This window comes from Scyliorhinus torazame, chromosome 12 (genome assembly GCF_047496885.1).
Source record: "Scyliorhinus torazame isolate Kashiwa2021f chromosome 12, sScyTor2.1, whole genome shotgun sequence".
In the NCBI taxonomy this organism is placed as follows: Eukaryota; Metazoa; Chordata; class Chondrichthyes; order Carcharhiniformes; family Scyliorhinidae; genus Scyliorhinus; species Scyliorhinus torazame.
In genome coordinates, this window is record NC_092718.1 from 174652680 (window position 1) to 174668730 (window position 16051).

Genomic DNA, 16051 nt, shown 5'->3' on the forward strand with positions numbered 1-16051 from the left:
AGGAGGACCTCCTTTCCTCCGCCCGCCCCTCAAGATCCATCCAACATCTTCTTGCAGGGCGGCCGCGGGGAGTATGGCAACCGCGCATGTGCAGGTTGGCGCCGATCAACCTGCGCATACGCGGATGACGTCAGTTTCGCGGCGCCGGCCGTTTTCATTTACGCAGCGCTGCTTTTACGCGGCGCCAAGGCCCGGCGCGCGTAAATGACGCGGCGCCACTCCGAGCCCCCCAGGGGCGGGAGAATAGGGGGTTGGGAATAGCCTCCGACACCGGAGTGAAATACTCCGGTTTTCACTCCGGCGTCGGCACTTAGTCACCCGATGGAAGAATTGCGCCCATGGTATCAGTCCTTGCAGGTTTCTCAACGGAAACGGAGGATAAGCCTGAGAATGTGTTATCATGTCCAGAATTTTGTTGGAGAAATGATCTGTCCATCAATGTGTGACTTGTTCCATGTATCAGAGCCATTCTCCATCCAGGCCCTCCCACATAGCCCAATCTCACAAGAACCAAATCCTGGCATCCACGCATTCCACTGGCCCAAAGGACGACCAGTTGGTCCCAGAAAAACAGGTTTGAAAAACACCGGTCTAAACGCAACACTGTGTAAGCAGCTAGTCTGCATTGTGGAGTGGCACCATGCGTAACCACACTTGGAACTGTAAATAGTTAATGTGTACTCAATAAAGGTTTACATGTTTAAACACAAAAGGCTCAAGACCTCATTAATGAGACACCACCACAGCAACACGAAAATACCATATTATGACATGTTTGAGAACAGGTGAAGGTCTCACATGTGTAGTTGTGTGGATCAGTGATCAAGCAGACAGCGACACTCAACAATAAACCAGACTGTAATTTAAACCAATAAACACAGAACCTGGAGTGTGGTGAGCACCTGTCACACTACCAGGACTTTAACTGACTGTATCTGTTGGTGCTCCGTTGTAGCAGAAAGTCAGATTGTTGTTTAACTGATGCAATTTGTGTGTGAATTTTTCAGTGATTGCAACCGATAAAGAGTGTATGTTTCCTGCAGATTTGTTATCACCGATTGACCTGGACACCATTGCACACGTCACGGGCTGTCGAGCCATACGTCAGCCCCCAATCTGTAAAGATGACTGTTGGTCAAATCGATACAGGACCTTCACCGCTGTCTGCAACAACAGGTAGGAACGGATGATGCTGGTTACCACTGTCCAGTCACCTTCAGTGATTAACTGTTAAACAAATATGGACATTCACTAAATGTTTCCATCTTCATCCTTATTAATATTTCTTTATAACAAACAAAGGACTAGGTCCTCAGAAGCATTTTATCAATTGCCATAAAAACAGAAAATGGTGGATACTCAGCAGGTCTGGCAGAATCTGTGGACTGAGAAACAGAGTTAACATAACCTTTCATCTGAGCCACCCATGCATGACATTGATGCGTAGGATCCTTTGAATGTTATCAAGGGTCTTAAAGGAAGAGGGAATGAGAGAGGGAGAGATGGAATAGGAAAATGTTTGGCAGACAACAAGGTGGACTGTAAAAGAATTCAGCAAGCGATGGATATGTTTGCAATAATCTTTATTTTAGGTACAGTCAGGGAATGGAGCATTTCCCACTGAAGTACTTTAGGGTGTTTTCTGTATCTCAAAGGATAGGTATTAATAATTGCCCTCCATCCCCAACCCCCGAGAACCATTGGAAAAAATAGCAATCCCATATAACCTGCTGTGATGCAATGGTGATGAATTCTCCAGCTCATCTGAATCTGTCCTCCAGCACTTTAACTTTCAATTCTCATATGGCTTGTCAGCACTCCTATCAATTCAAACCAACCCCTTGTGAGATCTTCCGGCTGTCCACACCTAGAAGATCCGGGAGATTCTGTGGTGTTCTTTGTGATTCTTATTATCAGGATGGATGTCGTAGTGTTCACAAATACCACAGAAGCTAAGTTCAATAACAAAGCTAACATTTATTACACTACTTGTTAAAGCTCAAACACTTACTCTTATAGCAAACAATAATTTAACAATCTACAATCTACTTACACTAGTCTTCACTTTCTATCTATAACTTGACTCGGCACTCTTTAGACCTCTCCTCTGCACTCTCTCCAGCCCTCACCCAGAAGCCTGAGAATCAATGCTTTATATAGTCTGCATCTAGCTCCATCTAGTGGTAAATTATGATATTGTATTAACCCTTTATATTCTGGCATTCTACATAACATCACATCCACTTTCTTTGAAAAGAATATTTGAAATACTTTCAAACATTTGATACATACATATACGAGAATGCTTTTATACATAACCTGTACAATGTCATATCAAATATCATAATTACAATTACAGAGTTGCAGGTATCATTTTTTACAAGTTCAAACAATTAGGTTGTTTCCTTGTCTTTTTGGACCTTCTTTATACACTCGAAGTATCATTAGAATTGTCCCTTGCCTGTTCATTAGTTCTATTGGACAATAATAAGTCACTATTGCAAAACATAGCGTCCGGTTGTGTTATAGTTGGTACTGGAAAATGCACTGGGTTCTTGACTTTTAACAAAACTCGTCAATTCCTACGAAAGGTAACTGCAGGTGCAGTTTGTACCACATACAAGCATGGTGCAACCTCATTCAACACCATTGCATTTTCCGACCATCCACCATTTGGATTTTGTATCCATATGACATCTCCTTCTTTCAGTGGAGGTAGTTGCTTTGTACAGAAACATTTGATGTTGCTGTTTTGTCTCCACATAAGCAGTGACTTTAACTTTTAAAGCCTAGTACAAGAACTATATAACTATATTTAATTGAACAGCTTTAGCATTTAGCACGTTATAACCATTTCATTATAGCAAAAACTTCTGACCAGATCTTAGGTAATTTGGGTCCTTTTGGGATCAAAATTTCAGTCACAGGTTCAATCTCTGAAACCTTGCAACAAAGTATTCAAAGAAAAATTTAAATCTATGATGTTAGGCAGATTGTAATTTTTTTACATAGCAAAACTCCGGCAGAAATTCGCTTTTTGCCACTTCAGCCAAACCTCATCTTGACAAGGAAACTGTCGGTCCTTGGTTTTAGTGATGCTATTCATGTGAATTATATTCAAACCAAGTTACAGTTTTGGATCAGGTGAATTGGGGGAGAAGAGATGAATGTTTTTTGTTGTATATTTGCAGGAGGAATCCTCGTCTGGGATCGTCGAACACAGCACTCACCCGATGGCTCCCAGCTCGCTATGAAGATGGAATTTCACTTCCACTGGGTTGGACTCCAGGCAGAAGAGTATCAAGATTTGTTCTGCCACTGGTAACGGTTCACACATCAAACACAAACAAATGCTATTCACTGTGAAAAACCTACTGTCAGTTGTGGTGAACCCCACAATATTGAGCACAGGCAGTGCAATGGGTTATAGAGTCCAAGAAGCAAATCCAACCCAGTCAGATAGGATTCAGCTCTCTTCTCAGCCTTCCATGAGTTACCTTTACATTGAGTCATCCTAGTTCCTCGTAGGTTCTGGCACATAGTACAAAACTGTTCCTCAGTGCAATGTAGGTTTGCAGCTTTTTCAGAGATTATGGGTGGGCTCTTAAAAGAGCCATTGTGTTTGGGGTGGTTTTCAGTCCATTGTGGAGTTTTACTTGGAGCTGATGTACTTGGTCACTATTTTGTCCCTTCCCACATGGCGTCCTTGGCTAGTTCCCCATTCTGCAGCAGATGCACTGCGGTCGGGATCCCCAGGGAGCTGAAGGTGCTGTGCTTGTTGCAATGGGCCAGGCGGGAAACATCACCCGCGATGTGCTCAGAAATATCATCCAAGAACGAGTTCTTGATGCTCATGGCTTTGGAGGCGATGCCAGTGTTGAAGTGAACCTGCTTCATCACTTTGCCGATGTAGATGTAGAAACTCAACTTCCTCAAGCTTTGTCGCTTCTTCCTTCCTTTTAATGCCAATTTCTTAACGACTTTCTTGACTCCATTCAATGTCAGCCATCTTCAATTTCGCACACAGAAAAGCAGCAGCTTTGGAAAGTCTGGAGTGCTGACTGGTGTATGAAATGACCGACGAGTGAGACAGAATAGAAACATCTCCTATTGGCTGTCCCTGGGGTTGCACTGTTCTTTCTACTGTTGTTATGTCGTCGGCTTTATTCACTGCCCTTTTAGGTTACAAACATGTCACAGAGGAGCGGCTGAGAGTGCAGCAAAGGTGGCTCTATGATGAATAAACATTATCTTGTTTTTTGTCTAATGAATGCTTTGCACTTCTGTTCCAGGTTCGAGACGTGTCCAACAAAATCCTGAATGTATCCAATGAAGACGTGGTATCGGATTCGGTATTAAGTCATTTGTTTATGCAGTGGGGTCAGTGGATCGATCACGACATGAGTTTAAGTCCTATGTCTGGCAGCCTCCAAACCTTCAATGATGGCATCGACTGTGAATCCACTTGTGTTCAGAAAAGTCCTTGTTTCCCAATAAGGGTAAGACCTCCATTCTGGCCCTGAAATTCTCTTTATAATTTGTGTCCTTTTCCCTTCTCTGCCACTTTGACTTTGCAATTTGCATCAGCTCAGCGGTGACATTAAGAACATTACAAAATATAACACTTTCTCTTGAGATCTACTTCAAAATTCTGAACCATAGGCGCTTCTGTGGCTGCGAAATGGGCTCCAGGATGGTAGTTTGCCTCCCTGGTGCCAGGGTCCTGGATGTCTTTGAGCGTGTACAAAGCATCCTAAAATGAGAGGGAAATCAGGCAGAGGTCATTGTCCACTTTGGCATGAATGACATAGGTAAAAAGAGTAGCGAAGTCCTGCAACTCTAGGGAGTTATATAGAAGATTAAAAAGCAGGACCACTCGGGTAGTAATCTCAGGATTACTCCCCGTGCCACGTGCAAGTGAGGAAATGAACAGGGAGATAGCGCAGCTGAACACATGGCTAAAGAACTGGTGCAGGGGTGAGGGCTTCAGTTTTTTGGATCATAGGGATGTCTTCCAGGGAAGGTGGGGCCTGCACAAGAAGGATGGGTCCTGAACTGAAGGGGCACCAATATCCTGGCTGGGAGGTTTGCTAGTATGGTTTGGGTGGGTTTAAACTAATGTGGCAGATGGATGGGAATCAGAACAGTAAGCCAGCAAATGTAGAGACTGGGGATGAGTAGAGAACCAGGGCCAAGCTGGCTCAGAGGAAGGGCAGGCTGGGGGAGGTCAAATTCAGTGGGCCTGGAGGTCCGAAGTGCATTACTTCACTGCACAAAGTACAACAGGTAAGTCGGATGAACTTAGAGTCTTGATTCATGTGTTAATGGAGACTTGGTTAAAAAAGGGACAGGACTGGCAGGTAAATATTATGGGATATGGGTGTTTTAGACGAAACAGAAGGGAAGGTAAAATAGATGGGGGAGTTGCAATACTGGTTAGAGAACATATTACAGATGTACAGAGGGAGGACACCTTAGAAGAATCAAGTAACAAAAGACTGTGGGTAGAACTCAGAAACAGGAAGGGGGCAGTCACTATGATGGGGGTGTACTACAGGCCTCCCAACAGCCCACAGGAAGTTGAAGAACTGGGCCGACATTCTCCGACCCCCCGCCGGGTCGGAGAATCGCCGGGGGCTGGCGTGAATCCCGGCCCCGCCGGTTGCCGAAGTCTCCGGCACCGGATATTCGGCAGGGGCGGGAATCGCGCCGCGCCAGTTGGCGGCACCCCCCTGCTCAATTCTCGGGCCCGGATGGGCCGAAGTCCCGCCGATAAATTGCCTGTCCCACCGGCGTAAATTAAATCACCTACCTTACCGGCGGGACAAGGCGGCGTGGGCGGGCTCCAGGGTCTTGGGGGGGGCGTGGGGCGATCTGACCCCGGGGGGTGCCCCCACGGTGGCCTGGCCCGCGATCGGGGCCCACCGATCCATGGGTGGGCCTGTGCCGTGGGGGCACTCTTTCCCTTCCGCCTCCGCCACGGTCTCCACCATGGCGGAGGTGGAAGAGACTCCCTCCACTGCGCATGCGTGGGAAACTGTCAGCGGCCGCTGACGCTCCCGCACATGCGCCGCCCGGAGATGTCATTTCCGCGCCAGCTGGCGGGGCAACAAAGGCCGTTTCCGCCAGCTGGCGGGGCGGAAATTCCTCTGGCGTCGGCCTAGCCCCTCAATGTTGGGGCTCGGCCCCCAAAGGTGCGGAGCAATCCGCACCTTTGGGGCGGCGCGATGCCCGTCTGATTGGCGCCGTTTTCGGCGCCAGTCGGCGGACATCGCGCCGTTTCCGGAGAATTTCACCCCAGATATGTAAGCAGATTCTGGCTAGGTGTAGAAATCATAGAATTGTCATAGAATGTACAGTGCAGAAGAAGGCCATTCGGCCCATCGAATCTGCACCAGCCCTTGGAAAGAGCACTCTACCTAAGACCACACCTCCACTTTGTCGTGTTGGGTACACTGGTCTAACACTGGCTGCAACTGGATGCCATGATGTGGAGATGCCAGCGTTGAACTGGGGTGAGCACAGTAAGAAGTCTTACAACACCAGGTTAAAGTCCAACAGGTTTGTTTCAAACACTAGCTTTCGGAGCACTGCTCCTTCCTCAGGTGAATGAAGAAGCATGTTCCAGAAACATATATATAGACAAGTCTGGCATCTTTGAATTTGTCTATATATGTTTCTGGAACATATCTCATCATTCACCAGAGGAAGGAGCAGTGCTCCGAAACCTAGTGTTTGAAACAACCCTGTTGGATTTTAACCTGGTGTTGTCAGACTTCTGACTGCAACTGGATGCTGCTTAGATAAGAAAGATACTCCAGACCTTGAAGTTAGTTCAATCAGTTTATTGAACTAATAGCACAGTTAGCACAGTTCTCTGAGTTCGACTCTCTGCTAACTTAAGTGTGGTTACTCTGTCTGACTGAACCGGACTAGCTCTTAGCCACGTGGTGGAGGTGTGAGATTGTAACAACACCCTTGACTGACTCTCTCGATGTTCATCAATGGAAAGAGACGGAGTGTGAGTGCCTTGTGTCTTGTGTCTTTTATAGACAGATCCCACCTCTGAGTGTCCTGCCTGCTTATTGGTCATGTCCTGTTCTCTGTGTCCATTAGCTGCTTGTCTGTATATCATTATGTGTGTGTCCGCATATCATGACATTTCCCCTTTTTTTTTATGTTTGGATGACATATGTGAACATATTTACAAGAATAGGCCAATATTAATATATATACATGCAGTGGATGTAAACATATGTACATGTGAAAACAGCTGTCTAATGCGACAACACAGAACATAGCAAACAGAACAAATGTTCATAAGTCCAGTCTCTGTGGCTTGCGTCTGATGTCTGATCCTGGTCGACCGCCGGAGAGGTGGTGGTGGGGACACGGCGCCTTGATGGGCGGGATTGAACCCTGACTGGTGGCCTCGTGAGTCGAGGTATCAGGAGGTGGCAAAACAGCAGAAGGAAACGGAGAAGAATGTGGTTGCGGGCAGGCAACTTTGCGCAGTGCCCGTCTGTTTCGTCGCACAACAGAACCATCAGCCAGACGCACAACATACGAGTGGGGGGCAGCCTGTCGAACAACAACAGCTGGAGCTGACCAGCCTCCATCAGGGATCTTGACCCGAACAGTGTCTGACGGGGATAACACGGGCAAATCGGTGGCATGAGAATCATAGCCCTGTTTATGCCTGTCTCGGAGTTGTTGCACCTTCTGCAGCACCGGGAGGTGATCCAGGTTGGGCACGTGTATGGCTGGAAGTGTCGTTCGCAGGTCCCTATTCGTCAGGAGTTGAGCTGGCGACATGCCAATGGACAGTGGGGTCGCGCTGTACGCAAACAGCACAAGGTGAATGTCAGGCGCAGAATCCACGGCCTTGCAGATGAGCTGCTTCACTATGTGCACCCCTTTCTCAACTTTTCCGTTTGACTGCGGATAGTGTGGGCTGGAAGTGACGTGTTTGAACTGATACGACTGGGCAAACAGAGACCATTCATAGCTGCTGAAGCACAGGCCATTGTCACTCATGATAGTGAGTGGGTGTGGTAGTATGCATTAGGGGTCATGTGGGACTGTGAAGCCGTGATGTCATTGGCTGACAGATCCCGGGTCCTGGTTGGACGTTGACCTCTAGCTCCGCCCTGAAGGCGGAGTATAAGTACCAGGAGTCCTCCCCCGCAGGCAGTCTACTACTGAACTGCGGGGGAACAGTCACGCTTAATAAAGCCTCATCGACTTCACTCTATTCGTCTCTCGGAGTCTTTGTGCGCTACAGTGGGCTACCATGCCTGGAGAACGTCTCCTTACAGGCCTTGATGACGGTCCGAGATGTGAGGTCTAAGAGCTTCACGACTTCAGGGTAATTGGAAAAGTAATCAATGATTAACACGTAATCACGACCATTTGCATGAAAGAGGTCGATGCCAACCTTGGACCATGGAGAGGTTTCGATTTTGTGCTGCTGGTGTGTCTCCGTACTCTGCGCTGGCTGGAAGCGTTGACAGGTCGCACAGTTAAGGACCATGTTCGCGATGTCCTGACTGATTCCGGGCCAGTAGACAGCCTGCCTTGCTTTGCGTCTGCACTTTTCCACACCCAGGTGGCCCTCATGGATTTGATGGAGCACCAAGCTCTGGAGACTGTGTGGAATTACAATCCGGTCCAGTTTGAGGAGGATACCATCAACCACCGTCAGGTCGAGCTTTATATTGAAAAATTGAGGGCACTGCCCTTTTTGCCAGCCATTGGCGAGGTGTTGCATAACACGCAGCAAGAGGGGGTTCTTGGCTGTCTCCTCACGGATACGAATCACCTTCTCATCAGATGCCGGGAGGGTGCGAGCACACAACTGCACCTGTGACTCAACCTGTTACTCAATTTGCCGGATGATGCTCAGTGGTTCACTAGGCGGGACAGTGTATCGGCAATGATGAGCTCCTTGCCAGGCATGTAGACCAGGTCAAAGTTGTACCTTCTCAGTTTGAGGAGGATGCACTGCAACCGAGGCGTCATATCATTAAGGTCCTTGTGGATGATGTGGATCAGGGGCCTGTGATCTGTCTCGACTGTGAATGTCGGCAGGCCGTAGACATAGTGGTGAAACTTGAGAATGCCAGTGAGAAGGCCCAGGCATTCATTCTCGATTTGTGCATTCCTTTGTTCGGCGGGCATCATTGCCCTTGATGCGTCGGCAACCGGTGCCCAGGATGAGGTGTCATCGCGTTGCAGCAGGACCGCACCGATGCCATCCTGGCTCGCATCTGTCGAGATTTTCATTTCCCTGTCTGGGTCGAAAAATGCCAATACGGGTGCAGTGGTGACCTTGGCTTTCAGCTCCAACCACTCTGCCTGATGGACAGCCTTCCACTAGGTTTCGTAGGGCCATGGTGTGTGCAGCCATGTTTGGGATGAACTTGCCTAAAAAATTGACCATGCCCAGGATGCGCAATACCGCCTTCTTGTCTTCCGGGACCTTCATGGCTGCGATGGCTTTGACCATGTCTGTGTCGGGGCACACGCCCTGCTGAGAGATCTCGGGCGAGATTCTCCGACCCCCCGCCGGGTCGGAGAATCGCCGGGGGCTGGCTTGAATCCCGCCCCCGGTTGCCGAAGTCTCCGGCACCGGAGATTCGGCGGGGGCAGGAATCACGGCGCGCCGGTTGGCGGGCCCCCCCCCGCTCGATTCTCTGGCCCGTATGGGCCGAAGTCCCGCCGCTAAAATGCCTTTCCCGCCGGCGTAAATTAAACCACCTACCTTACCGGCGGGACAAGGCGGCGCGAGCGGGCTCCGGGGTCCTGGGGGGGGGCGCGGGGCGATCTGGCCCCGGGGGATGCCCCCACGGTGGCCTGGCCCGCGATCGGGGCCCACCGATCCGCGGGCGGGCCTATGCCGTGGGGGCACTTTTTCCCTTCCGCCTCCGCCACGGTCTCCACCATGGCGGAGGCAGAAGAGACGCCCTCCAATGCGCATGTGCGGGAATGCCGTCAGCGGCCGCTGACGCTCCCGCGCATGCGCCGCCCGGAGATGTCATTTCGGCGCCAGCTGGCGGGGCACCAAAGGCCTTTTCCGCCAGCTGGCGGGGCGGAAATTCGTCCGCCGCCGACCTAGCCCCTCAAGGTTGGGGCTCGGCCCCCAAAGATGCGGAGCATGCCGCACCTTTGGGGCGGCACGATGCCCGTCTGATTTGCGTCGTTTTGGGCGCTAGTCGGCGGACATCGCGCCGTTTCCAGAGAATTTCACCCCTGGTCTCCTAGGAACTTAAGTGTCGACGTGCCAAAGCAACATTTGGCCCTGTTCAGCTTCAGACCATTGGCGTGGACACGGCGGAATACCTGCTGTTGTAGGGAAACATGCTCCTCAGGAGTTGTGGACCATATGATGACGTCGTCCATGTACACATGAACCCCTTCGATGCCCTCCATCATCTGCTCCATGATGCGATGAAATATTTCCGATGCCGAGACGATGCGGTTATAGCAGCACCTGTCAAATGGTGTGTTGGAGATGCAGAGCCTTCTGCTGAACTCATCCAGCTGGTTTTGTCATAATCCATGTGACGCATCTAACTTTGTGAAAAACCGTGCATGTGCCATCTCACTGGGGAGTTCATCTGCTTCGGGATGGGGTAGTATTCACGCATTATATTCTGATGCTTGGGATTAATGCAGATGCGCAGATCTCCAGAGGGTTTTTTAACCACCACCATCGAGTTGACCCAGTCAGTCGGTTTGGTTACCCTGGAAATGATTCCGTGCTGCTGCAGTTCCTTGAGCTGTTCCTTCAGGTGCTCCTTCAGTGGAGCTGGAACCCGGCATGGTGCATGGACCACTGGCTTGGCATCAGGTCGCAGTAGGGTCTTGTACCGATATGGCAAAGTGCCCAACCCATCTCTGTGATTCTGATGTGACCCTGTTCACAGTGCGCCCCCGAGAGAGAGAGAGACCCCGTGTGGCTGCTTTTATACCCCTGTTGGTCCAGCCCTCTCGTGATCATGTGGTGCTGCTGTTTACCCATTAACCCCTTGTGTGCATGCACCTACAGAGATCACTACATCTCCCCCTTTTTAATGTGTTATAGATTTTCTGTATGGTGTAACAACAATTGAACAAACATAATGAATTAAGTCACTGGGAACCGATAAAACAAGTAATGCTGTGTACAGAATGTGATGGTAATAATGACTGTACAAAGTCAATCAATGTTTAAAAAGTCCAATCCTAACGAAAAACTTTGTGAGTCCAGACTATATGAGTTTGATCAGGTGGGTTGATCTTGTCGCCTGTCGTTGAGGTGGCAGTGTTGATGTCGTCATGTCATTGTGACCACCGTCAGTGTTTATGTGTGTACATGAGGACATCACGAGACATTGGAATGGTCGAATCACTTTGTTGTCTGATTTATACATTTTTTTTATGCTTGTGGTAGCGATTCTGTGTTGCATCTTTCTTGAAAGCTGGTTTGCTGGTTTGTTGTGGAGCAAATGCGAATTCGCGAGATTTGTTGCCATGCCAAGGCATGTTTGTACTCTTGTTGCTCTCAATGTGTGTTCCGTGTGGATAAGTTAAGTAATTGTCACAGTTATTGGTGTCAGTTACATTGAGCGTTTCTTTTTGAGAACTGTGAGAACGATCTGATGTCGTATTGATGTTGGTGACATCAGTCATTTGTGGTGGATTTGATTGTTGTTCTTTGCTGCCTCGGTGCTCCTCTGATGGAGACATTTCCGGTACATTTGAATCATCTGTGATCTCTTTATGCTCCTCTTCAGGAGTTAAAATCTTCAAGATTTCAATTGAGGTGGCCTCACTGGACCCAAGAGTAGTCCTACTCTGTGCTTCTGTATAGACGAGCTGAGATCTGTCAGTCTCACTGTGATCCTGCACATTCTGTATGTCGAGTTTCACATACAGTGGGTAGACATTTAGTGTCTTCTTGCCGAGTCACGGCCATCGCTCCGGAGTCGTTGCTTGCGGCCATTCTGGAGCTGTCAATGAGCTCACTATGGAGGCCGGTATCACTCCTTCAGTGGAGTCACTCTGTGCTCGCTGCGTGGCGTCGCCTTCTGCTAGGGTATGTAACATGTGGTTGTCATCCATTTTGTCGACGAGCCATGTCATCATGGTACTGGATTCTCCCACCATGAGACTTGTATAGAACTTGGCACCCATGTTGTTGCTGCAATGACCATCAGATCCAGAGAACTGATCCATGGCTGGGTGGCATTCGTCAGCGAGCAAATCATCACGTCTTGTCAAGGATGTGTCATGGTGCTCTATTTGTCCAATGAGGAACTCATCTCCTGAGTAATCATCGTCAATGAACAAATCTTTTGCTATGGATTTGTCATTGTGCTCTTCTCTTTGGGTGTTGCAAATTGCTTGTTCCAGGGTGTTGTGAAAGTTATTTTCAACTGCTGGTGTAAGTTTGGGCATTGTTCTGTCTTTTGAGGTAAAAAAATTGGGTTTTGCAGCTTTAAAATTCTTTTTGTTCATTTTTGTGCATTTCCCTTTTTGTGTGGGTGTGGTCCTGGACCTCTGGCGTCATGACGCTCGTGACGTCATGCGTAGGACTTGATTGTGCCTGCGCAATTCGAGTTTCCTTTACTGTGCGCTCTTGGCGCAACTGCGGATGTGCGGCTCCTTTCTCAAGATGGCAGCCGCTCAGAACTTCCGTCTTCTTCTGTTTCAACCCTGCCTCTGCCACGTGGTAAGTTTTGGCGCCGTTTTTTCTTTGGATAAATTGAAGGTCCTGATTTTTTTTCTTGTTCATGCACTGTGCACTGTTTAATCACGATTTCGAGAGATAGATACTGTTGTTGTGAAAGTTTTTTCGTTAAATTTTTATCAGATAGTCCATAAATTAATTGGTCTATTATCATAGCATCTCTGAAATCAGTATAATTACAGCCTTGTGCTAGTACCTGGAGGTCTGCAATAAAATCAGTGATTGACTTGCCGAATCTCTGGCACCTATTACGAAATTTAAGTCTTTCCAGCGTCTCACCAGACTGATTTTTACAGTGTTGTTCAAATTTTGCGATAATTACTTTAAATTTAGTTTTGTCTTCACCTTCCAAGAAATTGAATGAATTATATATCTCCATGGCCTGTTTCCCCGCCGCCAATAGGAGGTAGACTATCTTTTTAGAATCTGGCGCAGTGGTTATGTTCTTAAGTTCCATAAATAGATTAAAGTGTTGAAGGAAAATTTTCCAATTATACTGGAGAATACCTGAGGTTCTGAGGGGCTCTGGAGCTGGAAGTGAGTCCATCTTACCGTTTTTTTCTTGACCGACTGCTGCGATGCCTTCCATGGTCGAATATCTATCCGAATGTTTCTTTTTCTTGTCTGTCGAACCTAATCTAGCTAGTTTCTGTTTTTGTTATTGATATGCTATCAATTAAGACGGAAAACGTAGAGCGAATTAAACTATGGCTTTAATTGACTTACAACAGAGCTGGCAGCGTGCCCCAGAATGAGGCAGTGTGAGAGGTCGGCAGCTTATATACCCAGGCCCTAGGGGGAGGAGCAAAAACGGGCAGAGCAAAAACCGTACAACATGTAATATAGTGGAAATACTGGACAACACGTAATACTGTGGCAGCACAATACAACACAGTGGTTTCATCACATTCACCCCCTGTTTAAAAAAAGTCCGGCGGGAGAGAAGTGAACAAGTTGCGTCAGAGATTGAGCCTGACGGGGGCTTTGATTGTCCGCCGTGACCGCCTCAGTCCCGGCTGTGGTATGGGTATCGTAGTCGGATGAAGCGTTGAGGCCTACGTGTGCGGGACCCATACAACTTTTGTGTTCTCAGGCGGGTGGGCAACAATGGGGGAACGGCGTATAGGGTCGGGTCGAGTACTAGTGGAAAGGGGAGGAATAGAGTCAGGAGCGCCGGTGACAGTCCCTGGGGAACCTGCGGGTGCCAAATCCCGAAGGGAGACTGTGTCCTCCCACCCATGATGGTGAGCCACGTAGGCGTACTGGGGATTCGCATGGAGGAGAAGGACCCTCTCGACCAGAGGATCCAACTTTTGAGTCCTCACATGTTGTCGGAGGAGGACGGGCCCTGGAACAGTCAGCCAGGTCGGGAGCGAGACCCCTGAGGTGGACCTTCTGGGGAAGGCAAACATCCTCTCATAGAATTTACAGAATTTACAGTGGGGGATCACATTAGTAGCGGTGCAGAGAAGCGACTGGATGGATTGGAGCGCATTGGGAAGGACCTCCTGCCAGCGGGAGACTGGGAGACCTCTAGATCGCAGGGCAAGAAGGACGGCCTTCCAGACCGTCGCGTTCTCCCACTCCACCTGTCCGTTCCCCCGGGGATTGTAGCTGGTAGACCTGCTTGAGGCGATGCCTTTGCTAAGCAGGAACTGACGCAGCTCATCAGTCATGAAGGAGGAACCCCGATCACTATGGATGTAAGTGGGGAAACCGAACAAGGTGAAGACACTGCTCAGGGCCTTGATGACTGTGGCAGAGGTCATGTCTGGGCATAGGATGGCGAAAGGGAAACGTGAGTACTCGTTAAGGATGTTGAGGAAGTACATGTTACGGTCAGTGGAGGGGAGGGGCCCTTTGAAATCAATGCTGAGGCGTTCAAAGGGGCGTGAGGCCTTTACCAGGCGTGCTCCGTCTGGCCGATAGAAGAGCTTTTTGCACTCCGCACAGATCTGGCAGTCCCTGGTCATGATCCTGACCTCCTCGATGGAGTAAGGCAGGTTGCGGGCCTTGATATAATGGAAAAGTCGGGTGACCCCGGGTGACAGAGGTCATTGTGGAGGGCCCGCAGTCGGTCTACTTGTGTGCTGGCACAAGTACCGCGGGAAAGAGCATCTGGGGGCTCATTAAGCTTCCCAGGACGATACTGGATATCATAGTTGTAGGTGGAGAGTTTGATCCTCCACTTCAATATCTTATCGTTCTTGATCTTGCCCCGCTGTGTGTCACTGAACATGAAGGCAACCGACCATTGGTCAGTGAGGAGAGAGAATCGCCTGCCGGCCAGGTAATGCCTCCAATATCGCACAGCTTCCACAATGGCCTGGGCTTCCTTTTCGACGGAGGGGTGCCAAATATCAGAGGCGTGGAGGGTACGGGAGAAGAAAGCCACGGGCCTTCCTGTCTGGTTGAGGGTAAAGGCCAGGGCAAAGTCAGATGCATCGCACTCTACCTGGAACGGGATGGATTCGTCCACAGCGTTCATCGTGGCCTTGGCAATATCCGCCTTGATGCGGTCGTAGGCCAGGCAAGGCTCAGCTGTCAGGGGAAAAACGGTGGATTTAATGAGTGAGCGGGCCTTATCCGCAGAATTGGAGACCCACTGGGCATAGTACGAAAAGAACCCCAGGCATCTCCTCAGGGCCTTGGGGCAGTGGGGGAGGGGGAGTTGCAGGAGGGGGCGCATGCGGTCGGGGTCGGGCCCGAGGACTCCGTTTTCCACGCGTAGCCAAGGATGGCTAGTCGGGTCGTGCGGAAAACGTATTTCTCCTTTTTGTATGTCTGGGGTGAGGTTGGCGAAGAGCAAGGGAGGGGCAACCTTAAGGGTCGAGAGGCTACAGACGGTGAGTGGGGGCCGGGGTCCATCGAACTTCAGGGTGATACTCTGGAGGTTGCACTGGAAGTCGAGACCCAGAAGAACGTCTGTGCAGAGGTGTGGAAGGACGTAGAGCCTAAAATTTTTGAAATCTACGCCCCGTACCGTGAGAGTCACGACACAGTACCCACGGATTTGCACGGTGTGCGACCCAGAAGCAAGCAGATTCTCTGGGCTGTGGGTAAAACGGGAAGGGAGTAGCACCATACCGTGTCCGGGTGTATGAAGCTGTCTGTGGTCCTGGAGTCAAAAAGGCAGGCCGTCTCGTGGCCGTTGATCCGGGCCGCCATCATAGATTTTGCGAGGTGACGAGGCCGAGACTGGTCTAGGGTGATGGAGGCGGCCATGGGACGGTGGGCTGGCTTCGGACGGCGGGCGGGCTTCGGACAGCGGGCGGGCCGGTTGACAGTAGCAGAGACCAGCTGATGGACGGGTGAGCC

At 49.5% G+C, this 16051-nt stretch overlaps 1 protein-coding gene across 2 annotated transcripts in view; it reads left to right on the forward strand.

The window, feature by feature from the left end:
- The window catches only part of LOC140386753 (eosinophil peroxidase-like), an 87488-nt gene that overhangs the window by 9744 nt on the left and 61693 nt on the right, over positions 1–16051 (forward strand). For both annotated transcript variants that reach the window (XM_072469409.1, XM_072469410.1), the window contains exons 5-7: positions 1044–1176; positions 3192–3321; positions 4293–4499. In XM_072469409.1, coding sequence (XP_072325510.1) covers positions 1044–1176; positions 3192–3321; positions 4293–4499 — 470 coding nt within the window. The remainder of the gene's footprint in view (positions 1–1043; positions 1177–3191; positions 3322–4292; positions 4500–16051) is intronic.